This window comes from Manacus vitellinus, unplaced genomic scaffold (assembly GCF_001715985.3).
Source record: "Manacus vitellinus isolate BGI_N305 unplaced genomic scaffold, ASM171598v3 scaffold_28_pilon, whole genome shotgun sequence".
Classification (NCBI taxonomy): domain Eukaryota; kingdom Metazoa; phylum Chordata; class Aves; order Passeriformes; family Pipridae; genus Manacus; species Manacus vitellinus.
Window position 1 is genome coordinate 4451616 of NW_021940122.1, and position 17154 is coordinate 4468769.

The 17154-nt window shown below is 43.8% G+C and overlaps 1 protein-coding gene across 1 annotated transcript; it reads left to right on the forward strand.

The window, feature by feature from the left end:
• Window positions 1-1242: 1242 nt before the first annotated feature.
• QTRT2 (queuine tRNA-ribosyltransferase accessory subunit 2) lies at window positions 1243-15512 on the forward strand. Its single transcript, XM_018074766.2, has 8 exons — window positions 1243-1299; window positions 2379-2434; window positions 4759-4835; window positions 7432-7641; window positions 8611-8810; window positions 11417-11568; window positions 13041-13158; window positions 14239-15512. Exons 3-8 carry the CDS (start codon window positions 4761-4763, stop codon window positions 14498-14500), a joined length of 1017 nt encoding a protein of 338 aa, XP_017930255.1. The 5' UTR covers window positions 1243-1299; window positions 2379-2434; window positions 4759-4760; the 3' UTR covers window positions 14501-15512.
• Window positions 15513-17154: the final 1642 nt, after the last annotated feature.

A 17154-nucleotide genomic window follows, 5' to 3' on the forward strand; every position in this document is an offset into this window, starting at 1 on the left:
GGCCTGTATCAGAAATAATGTGGGCAGCAGGACCAGGGCAGTGACTGTCCCTCTGTATTCAGCTCTGGGGAAGCCACATCCCTAGTCCTGTGGCCCAGTTCTGGGCCCCTCCATTCAGGAAAGGCATTGAGGTGCTGGAGCATATCCAGGGCAACAAGGCTGATGAGGGTCTGGAGGCTAAGCCCTATGAGGAGCATCTGAAGGAGCTGAGATTGTTTAGCCTGGAGAAAAGGAGGCTCAGGGGGACCTCATCACTCTCTACAACTACCTGAAAGGAGGTTGTAGCCAGTTGGGGTCGGCCTCTTCTCCCAGGAAACAAATGACAGGATAAGGGGGAACAGCCTCAAGTTGTGTTATGGGAGATTTAGATTGGATATGAGGAAAAATCTCTTCACTGAAAGGCAGGAACAGGCAGTGGAACAGGCTGCCCAGGGAAGTGCTTGAGTCACCATCTCTGAAAGAGTTCAAAAACCGTGTGGATGTGGCATTTGGGGTGAACACGGAGGTGCTGGGTTAACGGTTGGACTTGATGATCTTAGAGGTCTTTTCCAACATTAATGACTCTGTGATCTTCAACCACCTCGGGCTGCTCAGAGCCCCTTCCAACCCGACTCTGAATGTTACCGCGCAAGTTACCCCACCTCGACTCCACCGCTGTTCCACGCTACCAGACCCAAACCTAGGCAGGAGGATAAGAAACACAACAGCGTTCCAACCGCCCGTCTCCCTTCCTGAACCCCAGTTTAAACGCTGCCAACTTTGGCGCCGTTCGCTCGAGCCCGGCGCGGACTTCCCTTCCCCCCCGCGCAACCCCCCCCGCGGCAAACCGCACGGCCGCTGCTTGGGAACAACCCAACCCTGCCGGGATGCAGGGGACTCACCGGGCACCGGCGATCCCCCGAGCCGTGCCCGTTACCCACTCCGGCGGCGTGCCGCCACGAGCAGCGGCAGCCGCTGCCGCATGGCAACGGAAGGGCGCGCCGCGCTGCGCGCCCGCTGATGACCGCCGTGCGCGGTCGGGAAGGGACTTCCGCGCTCCGCTCCGTGCCCTAGGGCGCTGCCGGACCGGGATGAAGATGAAGGCTGCAGCTGCTCGCGGCGGGCTGCGGGCGGCTGGCACTGTCTGGCGGCGGCTGGGCATGGAGCGGGCTGGCGCTAGCCTGCCGGGACTTTTTTTGGGGGCCCCCCCTGCCTTCTTGTAGCACGCGGACGCGGCTGCGCGCCGCACTCACTCTTCACGACAACGTCTGCGGGAGGTGCGCGAGTGCCCGGCGTGGCGCAGCTGCCCCTGCCCGCCCTGTGAGTACCGCGGGGGGGGACGCGGGGAAGTGGCGAGCTCGGGGGTCCCTCTGCTGCTTCCCTGTCGAAGGGAGGTGCAGGGGCGCGGTGGGAAAGGCGAAGGTGAGGGAGATGGAGGGCCGCGTGGCTTTTAGTGTGTTTAGGCCAAACCCGCGGTAGTGACTTCACAGCCGTCTTCCCATCTCGGCCAGCAGGTCGAGGGAGATGATTCTCCCCCTCTGCTCTGCTCTGGTGAGACCCCACCTGGAGTACTGCATCCAGCTGTGGGGTCCCCAACATAGGGACGACATGGACCTGTTGGAGTGAGTCCAGAGGAAAGCCACGAAGATGATCAGAGGGCTGGAGCACCTCTCCTGTGACGACAGGCTGAGAAAAGCCGGGGCTGTTCAGCCGGGATAAAGGAAAACTCTAGAGAGACCTTATATCAGCCTCCCAGTACCTAAAAGGGGCTTATAAGAAAACTGGGGACAAACTTTTTAGCAGGGCTTATCCCAACAGATAATGGTTTTAAACTATAAGAGAGTAGACTAGATATAAGGAAGGAATTTTTTTCCAATGAGAACAATGAAACACTGTAACAGATTGCCCAGATTGGTGGTAGATGCCCCATCCTGGAAACATCTGAGGTAAGATTGAACCAACAGTTGACTCTCAAAACTAGTTAGGTAAGTGGAAACTGTAAGGAAAGATTAACATCATAAAGCTTGTTAGAAGGTCTCCCATCCCTGGTTGTGCTGTTGCTGAATGATGCACATTAGTGATGCAACCCAAGAAGTCACACTGGGGCTGCGTGTTCTCCACCAAGTCAGTTTGCCACTGGTCAGTGCAGGTAAAAGCTCTGCCTGTTTGCCACAGAATTATGAGTGCCCTAGGTTGTGGGCTATGATTCTTGAGCTCTTTGTCTCTGGAATTTAGTTCTATCTGCCCCTGCTTTACTGCCTGATAGCTGGATGGCAGAAATCAGTGCTTAACCGATCCAGTTAAGCATAAGTATGGAAACAGAAGCCTTACTTATGAAACCACTGATCTTTTTTGACAGTTGTCTGCTTAGTTAATGTGTTTCTGTATCTGGATTGCAGGGCAGAAATTCATGATGTCCTGGAAGAGTATAAAGAAGGAGCTGCAAAATTTATAGGTAAAGTGCATGTGTTTGCTTGTATGTCTGGAGAGGAAATGCAGGTGGATCCCACTAGAGCATGTTCAGGCAGTACAGTAGGCAGAAAGATGGAGGTACAGACTTTCCACATTTAGGCATTTTCTCACTCAGAGTGGCACTAAGGAAGACTTGAAATAGTATGTTGACATTGGTATGGTCAGAAATCCTTCTGGCCAATAGTATGGCCAAAAATCCTCCAATCAGTGTACAAAAATAAGTAGTTTTGCTTTTTCCCCCTCTTTTTCTGCACCTGGCCTTCTCCTTGCAGGCTTCAGCACAGACTGGGGTGGACTTAGCCCAAAAGTTGAGACTAGGACTGAGAGTGGTTTCACTGTAGTCCCCAATCACTGCTGCAAATAAATCTTGCCAGGTGCAATTTCTGGCTTCTTTTATGAGGAGAATGAGAAACTTTCGTTAAAAGGGCCTTCCCCATACAGCTGCTCAAATACATTTCCTGTCTTTTTTGGTTCCCTTAAAATAGTTGATTTCAGCTAAAGATTTCCAACAGGAAATCTTTATGCAGTATGAAGAATGAACAGGTAAAGCACCCACATCAAATCAATCTCAGCTGGTGGACACTTCTGTCTCTGAGCTGTTTCTGTTCTGAGAAAATGTTAGGGGGAAGGACCCACGTTGGATTTGTGGGAGCTTTGAGGAACTAAAGAAGCAGGTGGAGAAGCTCGTTTTCCCCCTGTTCTTTGTTCCTGTCTGTTTAGCGTTTGGACTGTTCTTGCTCTCTGTATTCCTCTTCCACTTTTCCATCTTAAAGAGCCAATTTTAAGAATTAACTGAATTTTATTTATGGATAGTCATACAAAAAACAGTCAACGTTGTTACATCCTTTGGCTACTGCACCAAGCCTTTGTGATGTTCATCAGTCCCTGTACTCCATTCTTGGAGCAGCTCCTGAATGGAATCTTTGTCTTAACGCCTTGATAATAAGAATGAGTAAAGCAGCAATTCCTGTGTCTGCAACTCTCCTGGTTTTTTCCTCTGGTTGTCACAACAGATCAGTAAAGGCCTGACCATGTGCATTGTGCAGCTCAGATCACTGGTGTCAGGCTCGTGTGGCAGAGGACCCTGAATGCACAGTGAATGCAGGGTTGGCCTGTTGTGTGAATATGTGTATCATAGCCTGTATTTATATCTGGGGAGGCAGCTCAGAGGACTGGAGGATTATCTGCCAAGACAACAAGTTTCTCTGGGATACTTTTTCTGGGTATCTCAAGTTACACTTGGGTATGGGGTAAGTCTTGTGAAAGTGATGATGTGTCCATAATTTCTATAATTTACAGACAATTCTTTGTGTATGGAATATAGCAGACTTTGCAAGAAAAAAAATCCGTGTTGATAGTGTGCTTTTTTTTTTTTAAGCGCATAAAAATTTAGGACATACATTTTATTATACAAACAAAGTTATGGTTTGCCTTTCCAAAGGAAGTTTGCACCCAACTCTCAGTAAACTTCAACTGCTTTGGGCCAACTTATTCCTTCATGAAAAATTGAAGAATCTCTTTATCCGAAACTTCTTAGAGGCTTTACCAATTTCAGTGACTGTCTGTGAAGAGAAGACTGTCATTGAGACATAACTATCTAGCTTTCTGACATTTGAAGCCTCCAGTCTTGCAGGGGTGATATATTTCTCATTTTTGTAGCTGATACATTCTCTCAGTATTCTGTTCTTTACTATGAGGATGGTGAGGCACTGGAACAGATTGCCCAAAGAAGTTGTGGCTACTCCATCCCTGGAAGTATTCAAGGCCAGGTTGGATGGGGCTTTAAGCAACTTGGTCTAGTGGAAAGTGTACCTGCCCATGAGACAGGATCTTTAAGGTCCCTTCCAACCCAAACCATTCTATGATTCTCTATGTCCTTCCTTAAAAGTTCTAGGCTTGGGGTTGTTGCTCAGTTTAGGTTGTGTCAAATATCAGATGTTTTCAGTATATCAATTGAATGGTTAAGTGAGTCAGCTGGTGGGTCTAGAAGATTTTAGTAGGTAAAGTATTAATCAAGAAAAACAGAAATAAATCTCAAGGGAGCTATGTAGTTTGCAGAACCAAAGGGTATTATTTCATGGTTTGTCCTGATGCTGCGCTCTTCTCCCTGCAGATAGTAAAACTGAGGAAGAAGTCTGCCTTCTTTGATGCTGAGATACCAAATGATCAATATTTTCTTTGTCAGAATGGCTGTATCTGTGTGGGGGAGAATACCCTGTTCCCTTTTGCAAATTGACAAACCACATCTTTGCATTAGCTTTGCTTTAGTTCATGAAACTCTACTCCTGTCTGTCTCTCTGCTCCCAGGTATGCCAGATGCTGTGCTGTACTGCTCCCTTCATGACCCAGTCAGTCCCTGTCCATCTGGCTACAACACCAACAAGGTACAGTAGTTGTAAAGACTTGAAAGGGTCCACCTAAAGTTCTCAAGAGAAAGCTGCCAGTCCCTTCATCTCTGTGGGTGTGCTCAGACAGCCACAAGATTTATTTTTCTAATCTTTGCACAAAGAGGAATGTCATTTACATGCTCCTACCTTCAACTAAATAAAGCTGTACCTGTTCTTACTTGTCAGCATGCTCCCTGAACAATTCCCGAGCAGTTAAGTGGCAATTCAGATAGAAAGGAGAGCTCTGTCCTCCCATGCTGTTGTAATTAATATGGTAGTAAAAGAAAATACTTGTGTTTTAGTGTATTTGCTGTACCAGCTTACAGTGATGCCACTGATAAGCAATAAGTCTGAACTCCTGTGTGTGTATTTAGTCTGCTACAGGCCCACAAAGGAGAAGAACTTATAATTTTCACAGGAGAGTGGCTTAGCAATCCAGGAGTGCATAGTGTTGCAGGCATTTTCCTGTTCCATCCCACAGGCAGAGACATTCCCCATGCAATCCACACGCTACCTGCCACAACTTTATCCTGTGAGGGCCACTCCTGGCACCTGCTCAGATCCAGTCAGTCTCAAGGCTTGTTTGGGTATGGTCACATTTGGTGAAAGGTGACTGAATGACAGAGGATAACTCCTGCCATTCAGCTATCAATGCATATTCTTTGCTGCTGGGAACCAGGCTGAGTCCTGCCTCTTTGCAGGGAAGGAGTTATCTCAAGCTTGTCCTACCATTGTGCAGCTATGAGGTGATAGCAGCAATCTAAGCCTGGGTGTTGCAGCTTTGATTCAGCTTTTTTTTTAAAATAAGCTGGTGAAGATATTTGTCACCTTGTTACAAGGCCTTCTGCAGCTGAATCTCTACTGACAAATGCTTATGATAGCTTTTTGAAAGCAATGGGACAGAAAGCTCTGGATTCTGTGCCAGAAAGTCTAGCATGGGCTGGATTTAAATAATCACAGGATAATGCTCAGTTCTCTAAGCTGCATGGCTATTTTATTTATTAAAGCCGCTTTTTTCCTCTCGAGAGCAGAATGAAGGTAACTAGATGTGATTACACTCTGCCCTTTGGCTCAGACAGTTCTGACTTTCCTCTGCCTGCCTTCACCAGCTGTTCCTCAATGCTCTCACAATAAGAGGCAGCAGGTACTATCTGATCAACATGCTGCTTCAGAACAACATACAGCTGCTGTCTTCCCGTTATTTTGCAGGTACTAATTTTGGATCTCCTTCCTTTGGAGTTGCCTTATTTTAGTGGGAAATTTACAGCAATATTATTACTTTGGAGACTTCTGTCTGTTACTCAAATTTAGTGAAATTGGCTGAGGAGACCAGAAGTAATCAGGAGAGATGGATGGATGGATGGACAGGCAACAGGCATGTGGTGTACTAGCACAATGCTTTTGGGTCTTTGTGGGGACGAAATAAAAAAATTGTTCTTCTCATATTTTTTGCATCAGCTGATCAAATTCAGTTTGCAAATTAGTATGCATGAGAACTGCACTGCTTAATCTGTCTGTCTGGCATAGGCTAGCAGAATGTGTTTAAACCTTCAGGTCCCAAAAAGTCCCCGTAACACTTCAAGCTCTGTGCTGTTTCTGATAGCTGAACACACTTCCTCATTTGACAGAATTGTAGATGAAAAGAGCCGAATTCTAAAGGGCTTGAGACCAATGCTTAACTACTTGAATACCCCTTTAAAATTTTGGAGCAGCAGTGTCACAAGTCTAACAATAATACAACGAAATACAGCCAAGCTGCACTCACAGGTTAATTGCAGATTCTGTAAAATAGGCTGAAATGTGGTAGCATGTGTAGTTGCAGTACTTGCAGTAACATTTTGTGAATCTGAATGTTTAGTGGATTGAATGGTGACATCTGCTCACCTGGAGGTGTTCAGGTAACATAACCTCTCTGTGCAGGGGCTTTTGTCTTGCTTTAAAATCTTTTGAGGGTAGCATGGAATAATGATGGAAGGTGGGGACCCAAGTGCACACACAGAATAGAAAGTGTGTGAAGACACTGAGACAGAGACTCAGTGAAATCCTGATGAGCACCTGCCATTTCTTATGTTGGCTTGGTTTGAAAGCTGTGTATTGCTTTTGCACTTGGTATTTCAATCCCTTCTTAAGTGGCTGAATTTGGACCCTAAATAACAGAACCACAGAATACGCTGATTTGGAAGGGACCCACAAGTCCAGCTCTTAGCCCTGCATAGGACCATCCCCAAGAGTCACACTTAAGGATGACATACCAAGTGCAAAAGCAATACATAGCTTTCAAAAATAACATGGGGTTCTAAGATTAAGTTGCTTAACAACTTTTTGTATTCTTCCCAGTGTGTATGGTGTCTGTATGGTTTATATATACTCATGTATATTCACATATGAGGTATGAATTAAATGCTTGGAAAAGGAAACAGTTTCCTGGTTTTGTATACAGAAAATTAGTGAGCTGTATTTGCCATTGCAACCTTTGCTGAATAGGGTATCATTCCAGTATCTGGTATTTCACCAGACCAATTCCTTTCCTCCTTTCACCCTTAGGATCTGCTATCCTTCACAACTAACGTTCATCCCTATTCTTCCCTGACAGACAGTCTCCCTGTGGGGAAGCTCAGGGCGCATGGAAATGACAGTTTCCAAATTCATGGACGTACAGCGAGCCATCCAGCCAGACTGGTTCCAGTGCATCTCTGATGGAGACACCATTTCTGGGGAAGTTGGTAGAAAAAGAGCCAAGAAGTCTGTGGATAGGTCGCTTTCCTTCCTGGATGTATGTCTTCAGCTGCAAGAAAAATCACCGGTAAGGTCCCCAAAATACTGAGGCAATAGCACTGCATCTGCTTTTTGGTCTGTGCTGCATCCTGGGCCAGTCCCAGGATGTGATTTAATAGGAAATTGTGTCACATATATATTTCAGAGAATGCCCAGGTGACAGTCCTACATGAGGTATAACCAGTAGCATAGGGAGTTTTCCTTTCTCCCTTTAGTAAATTGTCTCCTGCACTAGAATAGTCATCCTTACTTGTTGGGGAGAACTACTTCTAATTTTTTTTCCTTGCTTTTGGACTGTAGTGCGTTTCTTCCATTTACCTTATTGCTATATGCATGGGCAAAGTGAGATCTTCTCATTCAGGTCGAGAAAACCAATCTTTTTTCCCTGAAATCACCTCAGTTCCAAGTGAGAAAGGACTTGATAGAATTAGTCAGTGCTGTTCTTCATTTTTTCCAGCAGCTTTGAAACTTCCCTCCCTTTTGGTGAAAGGAGATAGATATCTGAATGTGCACTACAAGTGAAAGAAAATGGGTGACAGGAGCTGATATCAGTATCTCCTGGAAGGGAATTCATTGTGGGATCTGGTCTGATCATTATGAGATGAGTTCTGACAGACAGGATAATGGCACCTGCTTTGTATTCTGCACTGACACATGTATTGCTGAGGGCCATCCATAAAAAAACATGTACAAAGATGGTGTGTGGTTATTGCCTTCAGTAATAGGGAGGTGGGAAGAATGGCATCAAAATTCTCAGTGAGTTAGTGTCAAGGTAAGGAGCAGAATCTTGTCTCCCTTAATCCCATTTCTTACACTCTCACATGGACTTCACAGTTTTGTATGGGGAATAGTCTTACGTGGGATGAAACACTGTGGTTCTGGCAAGTTCCTGGGAGTGTGGGGCTTAAGTAGCAGGCATCTGAAGTCTGGGCTTTGAGATGTCTTGCATGTCTTTGGCAGAGCACGCTCTAACACTTGTAGCTTTCTCCTGGGACAGGAACTACAAGGAAGTGTAATGTTTGGGGCAATTGAAGGTGGAGATATCTTGGAAGAGAGGCTCAGATCAGCCAGGGAGACTGCCAAGCGGCCTGTGGGTGGCTTTCTGCTAGATGGCTTCCAGGGATGTGCCATGGCCACGGAGACCAAGTTGAAACTGATAGCTTCTGTCACAGCAGAGCTGCCAGAGGATAAACCAAGGTAAGTCGTGTGGGCAACATCCCAAGAAATCCATCTGTTCTATTATGAGGAGCTTCTACAGGCTGCTGTGCAGTATCCCTGTAGGAAATAATCGCTGTATTGCACAGCTCTGTATGTGCCAGGCTGCATAAATTTTACCACTGTCAGGCTGCAGGCTTCAACTGTTTCAGTTTTTAACTGCAATTGGTGCCAAGCTGTACTCACACTCTGGGTATGAGTATTCTCCACATTTGTCATATATAAGTTTTTAGAAAGAGTTACAGGTAGGATATGTCAGAGGTGCTTGCATTTGGCCTTTGAGGCCGTGATTTACTTGAAGTTCAGCTCAAACAAGAATGTTATTATCAAGATATTATGCAGGTACCTCATCTTATGAGGGGACCTCATCTCGTGATGAGGACCTTATCAAAAACTGTCATGTTTCCAGTTCTCTCTGGTCTCAGCTGCAGGATGGCTGCAGAGACGGGTGCTGACAGAAGCAGCCAGTGTTTACATGATCTTTTGGCAGCCAGCTCTGACCTGCTACCTGAGACACTGAGCCTGTGGACTACCAGAGGTGGTACAACCTCGCCTAAAACAATGATATTCTCTTCTTGGACAATGTGGGGCTTAATGTGTATCTGAGTAGTTAGTTTTGCCCATCACATTCGTGGCAGAGACTGGACAGGGGTGGCAGCTTTTTTGATGGTACAAAGGAGTAACAGTAACTAAAGACTTCCCAAAAATGTGTGCTAATACGAGGGGTTTCTTAGCATTGGGTTGAGCTTGCTGGATTGCTCTTACAAGAGCACCTGCAACAGAAATAATATAAGTGCTTTTTTCATCATTTCCTAAAGAGAGTGACTGAGGCCCCATTGTCGTCCTGCTTCCCTCTGCTAGCTGAGCATTGCTCTGACCTAATGATGTTCAAAAGGAAATTAAATGCAAAAGCACGTGTCTGGTGTTGCAGCTTGTTCTTGCTTAATGATGCCTGGGGTTTGAATTTTCCTGACAATTAGAAGGCTTGCTGTGTTGTTGCCATCCTGTCTGGTTGAGCTACTTAAAAGATCCCCTGGGAGCATTAGAGTCCAATCTGCTCAGCTAACCTTACTGGCTACCTGTGCATCTGCCTCATCTATCAAATAGTTTGCTTGTCTGGTTAAGACAAGTGTTTCTGACCTCTCAGTAGGAAGAAAGCTGGGTAGCCCCAGGGGTCTTGTAAGTACCTCAGGTGAATTTCAGATAGTCCTTGTTCCTGAATCACCCTTGCCATTCTGGCTGGAGAAGTAGTTATGCAGCTGTGTTCTACCCCAATATGAAATTCAATATGAAATTCTCTAGAAGACAAACGCTTTCTGTGCTTCACTCAAGAAGTGACTGCTTTTTGTGTAACGATGAAATAACCTTATCAGTGTACTTTTTAAGAGTCCTTTTATGCATCTAAAGATGCTGAAGTCTCTTGGTAAAATTTGTTTTCCTTTCCAGTAGCAACGGAACCCTTGCAAAAAGAAATGTTTGTCCTTAACTGTGCAGAGAGAAGTTTCAGCAAGGGCTTTGATCATGTATGCAGATCTACTGTTCTGACTTCTGCACATCATTTTCTCCCTGCCATGGGAACCTGAAACATAAAACACTCATGCTGTAAACTTCTCCCATCCTTATTCTGTTCTCATCAATTTAATTGGAGTACTTAGAAAAGTGACTAAAAATGGCACCTTGTGACTTCATTTATCAGCTCCTGTGTATTTTCCTAATTATCTGTTTAGATCATTGCCCTACATTAACTTCTACTGCTGTCAGCCCAGTCCATGCACCTGCAGGAGAGCAGGCACTGCTCTACTCTCTTATGCTTCACCCACCATCGGCAAACCTGCCAACTAAATTTGGCTAACAGCAGAATCTCTATTACCATTGACGGCAATCCAGCCGGGCTCTTCCTGGCTCTTAATGCCATGTCTCAGGAGATGTTACAGCCCAGGTTTTTGGGTAAATCATTTGAGCAGGTAGAGTGTAAAGACGAGGAAAGACTAAAGGAAGGAAGCTCTCTCTTTCTGATGACATTTCTCAGTAGTGTGTTCTCCTCCAGGCAGGTTTTCCAAGTGCAATATGATGTGTCTGTCACCTGAAGGACTTGTATCTTTGACCAGCCATCTACTGCTGTCTCTGCTGCTCTTGATCAAGTCTTTTCAGACTGTCTTCTAAACAGTTAACAAGCAAAAGGGTCCATGTGTCTGGAAATCGGTAGTTCCCTGGGGCACAAACATGACTAAGGGAAATATCTGTTCTATGGCACAGATGTTTTGAATCTAAGTGTATTTATGTGTATGTGAAAGAAACCAAATCACTTCAAACATAATGAACAGAATGAGTTTGTTCCGCAGGAAGTGAGGGATTATTGCTGTCTTCCAAATGGCAGATAATGAAAAGCCTGCTATGCACTGGATATGTTGGAGGTGGGGAACTGGAAGCACACAGGATTCTGGGTGGTGACTGTTGTCCCCAGTTGCCTTCTGGTTAGCAGTTGCAGAGATAAGCTACGTGAGCTGCACGTGACCTGAAGATCTTCAGGTACCTTCTTGCTTCTTCTCAGAATATTGTAGATTTGTCTTCCTGTGTGTCTCTTACAGAATCATTCATGGCGTGGGCAAACCAGATGAGGTACTTGAGTGCATTGAAAGGGGAGTGGACATTTTTGAGAGCTTCTTTCCCTTCCAAGTGACAGAGCGAGGCTGTGCCTTGGTTTTCAGTTATGACTGCCACCCAGATCCTGAAACAGCAGGTAGGCTTCTTGATGGTCATTATAATTTTTACAGTTTACATTGTGGTGAGGAGAATTCATACTTTGGAGGAATCTGTACTTGAGTGTTTTGTTCCTGAAATAAGTACAGTAACCACTGGAAAAACTGGTATTCCACTATCAAGTGTTGCTTTTGAAGGTGGGGTACTTTGGTGTGAAACCTACTGAGTAAAACTTGAGGCCTCTAAATGTGATTAGCCAAAACATGATTAAATATTTCTTAAACACCTACTGAATAGAAGGATTTTAGTTTGATACCCTTGGGAAATCTTCTGTTACCTTTAGCAGTGAAGGCTAGACCTATTAAGTGGAGATGTAATACGTCTGATTTCTAGAATGAACTATGTGTCTGTAATAATAATGTGTTTCTGAAGTTCTTTCTTTCTAGCTGTCAGAAGTTTCCCATTTCTTTGGGCAGCTTTTCTCTTTGTCCTTGCACTCATCAGTACATATCAAAACAAAAATGAGATGTTCATAACTTATTACCTCATTATGCTGTGAGATGGGAACATGCATATCACCCATTAAAGCACCTATCAAATGTGTTTCAAGCAGCTGTTTTGTTTTGGCCTATTAAATATTTTTAATACAGGGAAACATTTTACATTTTTTCTCTTGGGTAAAACCTAGTGGCTTTTCAGGCCTGGATAATTCAGAACCATCTGAATAGAACAGAACATCTTGTTTCTTTGTGCTTGCTGCTATTTTTTTAACCCTTTTCTTGAAGGTCTCTTGTTTCACCATATTCTTAAATCATAAGATTCTGGGTAAGGAGAGTGGTTTTGTTCTGTGCCTGTTTTAAAGTCAGTAGACATGGATTGTGCAAACGGTAATACTGGTGTTTCCAGATACATCTCATTCTTAAGAACAAACTTAAAATTGCAAACCTACAAAGTTATGGGATGATTCTTTATTTTTCAGATAGGTGCGGAAAAGGCAGATGTAGAATCTACATCTTCTGAATTAGTGCTACCAACCTGTTTTCATTTCAGTTGTTTAAAAAAAAAAATAGAGGCATCTAAATCCCTGAGTCTTGATCACAGCATAGAAAGTAGAATGATTGAATGCAAATGAGTTGCCTATCTACTCTAATAAAATCTCAATAAAATCAATTTGTTCAGGTGATTGCACTCTATTCAGTGTGCAGTTCAGATGAAAAGTTCTTATTTTTTAAGAATTTAGCTCAGTAGAGCAGCAAAGAGTTATACTGTTGTTTCAGCTCTAACTTTTGATTAGTTTTAGTAGATTAGTTTTCAGTTGTCTCTTGTTGTTTTAATCATCTAAAAGTGTATGAGTTAACTAACCTATGGCAATTAAGGAAAATAGCTGCTTACTATAAGAAAGAGGTGTAAACCTGTGGCAGGAGAGTAGCAGAAATACCTATTCTAAAGTTGCTATCCTTCCTTTGCCCTTGCTCTGTTTGTAAAAGGCTGTTGTCTTTTTATTTTAAGCAGTTTTAACACAAAATGGGGCCCAGGACCTGGAGAAGATTGGTGCTGAAGAAAACCAGGATGAAATCTCCAAAGCTGACCCAGAAATGACACCGTTTGAGATATGTCTGAAGGACAAAAGGTATGTGAGTTTGTGAGGAGGGTATCTGCAGCTGTATCACTAAATGGGATACTTTTGACTTCTGTATTTGGTTGCATGTGGTCAGCAGCTGGATGAGAGACTTCATAAAACATAAAGCTGTTGAAGACAGTACTTCTGGACATTTAGTAGAGAGTGTTGGATGAGCGTTCTAGCTTGTTATCAGGCAACAGTGTATGTCAGAAAGCACTGTCTTTTGCTTGACCTAAAGCCAGGGACTTTCTGATCATTTATCCAGCAGACATACTGTGGTCATAACTGTGGCCCAGCTGAAATACCATAGGTTACAAAGCTTGTCTGGGGATCATTTTGGTCTTCCACATCTTACTCAGGTCTTCTTGAGATACTGGATTTTACTTAAACTGTGGAGACTCTCTGCTTTCTGACTCAGTTTAAGCAACTGCTGAGCAATTCTGCCATTTCTAGATACTTCACAGAAACTTTGACCATTGTTACCACTTGTCCTTCCTTCTCTTTGCCTCAGGTACTTCTGGGCTGTCTGAGTAGACAATTGTGTTGCTTTGTTCTCTCCAGCATCTCACAGTAGAGGGGAATATTGTTTTGTGAATAGAGAAATCAGTAAATCCATAGTTTTGAAAGGTTTCTCCTTCATAAATGTTGTGATAGCTAGTGAGGGGTGTCTTGCACTGCAACTTTTCTGTCAGGGAAGGCACAGATAGGGCCTCTCTCTGCTGTTAGCTGTAATGTAGTCAGAGTTATCCTGATTTAGATGTGTGGCCTTTTGGCTCCGAAGTGCATTCTGGCAAGATGAGGCTTGGGGCTTTGAGCAACCTGGTCTAGTGGAAGATGTCTCTGCCCATGGCATGGTTTTGGAGCTAGATGACCTGCTAGGTGAGGTCCCTTCCAACTCAAACCATCTATGATATTTGAAGTCCTTTGTGCCAGTGGTGCTGCTCTTAGTTGTCAATAAATCTTAGAGCAGCTGGAATCAGGACCTCAGGGCTCAGGTCCCTGCAAAAGGCCAGGTAATAACTGGGTACTCTTTATAACTTGAATGGGTCTTCTGACCTTTGATGTTATCCAACATTGCTTCTTCCTTAGATACCAAGATGACTTTGGTCCTTTGCTGGAAGGATGCACCTGTTACTGTTGTCAGAGGCACACTTGCGCCTACGTCCATCACCTCCTCGTGACCAATGAGCTGCTGGCCGGTGTCCTGCTCATGATGCACAACTTCCAGCACTACTTCGGTTTCTTCAGTGCCATACGGGATGCCTTAAGAGACAATAAACTGGATCAACTGAAAAACCTTGTCTTCAGGCAGGCACTTCAAGGCCCAGTAAATGCGAAGCTGAGCCAGTGAGATCAGAGAGGACAGAGGAGTTTGCAGGCTACACCCTTATCCAGTGGAACTGTGTAAGGTGGACTTCCAGCAGGATCACCTGGATCTGTCAGTAGTAAAATGCCTTTTTTCCTTCCTGGAGGGAACTGAAGGAGATATTTCAAGAAGATCTCACTTCCTGGTGGGGAAGGATGATCTTGTCCAAACGTCACTTTTGGTTAATTGGCTTGGTACATTCTTGGTGTATGGAAAAGCTTGGACAGCTCACAAGACCAGTATGCATAGCTTGTTTTCAGATACTCACTGTTGGTTTTCCATGTGCAAGGACAAAGTTATTGAACTTGTGACTGAAGATAAAGCAGGGCATATACATAAAATTAATCGAGCTCCCTGAAGGCTCAGGAGCGTTTTGAGACTCTTGTTCCATACCCAACAGTAATTATCTTTCTAGAAAAACCTAGTGGTGTCATTATCTCATCATCTAGCTCCTTGATGAGAAGTCCCACCTCAGTTTAACACACTGTCCTTGAGGATGTTGCCAGCATCTGTGTCGTTGAAAGGAACTGACTGGAAGTGCTGCTGTGTGTTTCTCCCTCAGGCTGCCTGCACTGCAGTGTTCTCTGGACCTGGAGGAAGCCCTCCACCTTGGCCTGGCCTTGAAAGCTCCTGCCTCAGGAGTCCTAGTCAGTGACATTAGAGCTAGAAAGCAGTGAAAATGTTTAAACCATGTCCTGCTGTAGAGATTTGGGTTTTTTTAAATTTTGTACCCTTATTCCAGATTTCACTCCCATGTTAGCACATGGATGATAATGAATCTATCATTCTTTCCAACTGCCCTATCACTGGTCACATAGCAAGCTGTGTTATGTGATATGGAGCTGTGGAAGAAATGTGTCACAGGAAAAGGCATTTAGAAAACATTCTTGTGGCTTTTTGTTTTAAAATATGACACAGTTATGTCACATTCCTCTTACTCGGTTTTTTTAAATGCCCCTTATTTTGGAATCATGGATTTAATTATTTTATGTTACAAAACAACAATAAAAGAAATTTATTATTTGTTACACTGGCTCCTCAGTGTGTGACAGAGGTGATGTACCAGAGAGCTTGAACTCAAGAAGCTGTCTCCTGGAAACTTGACTTAGCAGTCTGATGGAGGACAGAGACATATCTAGGAGTAGGATTCTGTCAGGGACCAGGGTTCCAAATAATTTGCTTCAAAAGAATGTCATGATAGACCTGGAAGTGTTAAAGACACCTGTCCATCCCTCTCTCCATAAGAATTCTACTACCTTAATTAAACTTGAAAAAATACTACTGTTAAAATTGCTGGCCTTAAAGCAATTAAGGATTAATCTGTAGTGTGCTCTTCACAATTTCTTTAACATTTTAAGATTTTAATATCTCCCATCAGAATGACTTTACCATAGAGTATAAGGAGTTTTTAACTGTCTCTTTGGGCAGCTACAGAAGGTTGTCAGAGTCCTTTCTACCATTCCAGTCTTATTCACCATGTTGTACTAACTATACTTCTGTTCCACAGGATCCTAAAGAAATGGTGCAAATGTTGCTCTGCTGTTGTCTTCAAACAGAAATTACAGAGAATGATTCAGCCACAGAAATGACATAAAATATAGGATTATCATCCTCACTCTGAGTAGTACAACTCCAAGGTTCTGAAAGTTTATGCAGCACTGGGAAACTTGGAGATGGTGTCCTGGATACACAGAGTGAGATAGAAGGTCTGCCTAACTTAAAGGGCAGGGAATTCTAATGAAACCAAAATGGTTCATGCTGCTTTCAAGAGAAATGCAGGATATGATGGTAGCGTTTGAACCTTGTTTCTGCAGTGTCTGTTTCTAGTTGTGAGTATCAGCGCTAAACCTTTTGGGAGGGGACAGGGTTTTTTCTCACTCACTGATACTGTTCTATCCGCACACTCAATCACCAAAATGCCCAAGTCAGCCCAGCACTCAGTACCAAGATGTTTGTGTCCAAAAGGTCAGTCAGGGGTGCTCTGTGAAGACAGGGAAGATAAGGAATACCAGCTGTTGTGTCCTCCTCCCACATACTCCTGCATGCTTCTTAGGTTGGTAACCTTACTGCTAGTTGTGGAAGTGCCATTTTGTATCTTTTGGAAGCTACTTGTGATTGATCATCTTCCCTGTCCTGCCCCAGGTCTGTGAATCATTAGGATTTATTAACGTTTCTTTGTCTCCTAACCTGGGTGTCCTCAGAAGCTGCACTTAGCTGTACTGGGATCTTAGTGACCTGCTAAGCTAAGTGCCAGTAACATGACATTCTCAGTAACCCTTCTGTTCTTCCTCCTGGCCTTCTGATTTTTCTCTACTGCTGTGTTCCTTTTCCAGTCATACCCATCAGGCTTTCCTGTTATGGTTCTCTGCTTAGCTTTTATATGTGTACATGTGTGTGCTCTGGCTTTGCATTTTCTATTGTGCAAGAATTGACCAACTACATCTACTCACTGTCTAACACAATAACAAACTGCACTAAGTCTGGAACAACCTTAATGTGTTGTATGTAGACAACTTCTCAATATGTCAGTCCTCTTCACATTGTAAAAATTCAGCAACATTTTTCATGCTAACTTAAAAAGTTTTTTATTAATTTCAAAGCAGATATCTAATTTCTTTCAAAAACAGAATTCTTGCCCT

Excerpts from the sequence above, each read along its gene's own strand:
- QTRT2 (XM_018074766.2), top strand. The coding sequence starts at position 4,761 with ATGCCAGATGCTGTGCTGTACTGCTCCCTTCATGACCCAGTCAGTCCC. Across the intron at positions 4,836-7,431 it reads CTGGCTACAACACCAACAAG|ACAGTCTCCCTGTGGGGAAG; the intron begins GTACAGTAGTTG and ends CTTCCCTGACAG. Across the intron at positions 7,642-8,610 it reads AGCTGCAAGAAAAATCACCG|GAACTACAAGGAAGTGTAAT; the intron begins GTAAGGTCCCCA and ends CTCCTGGGACAG.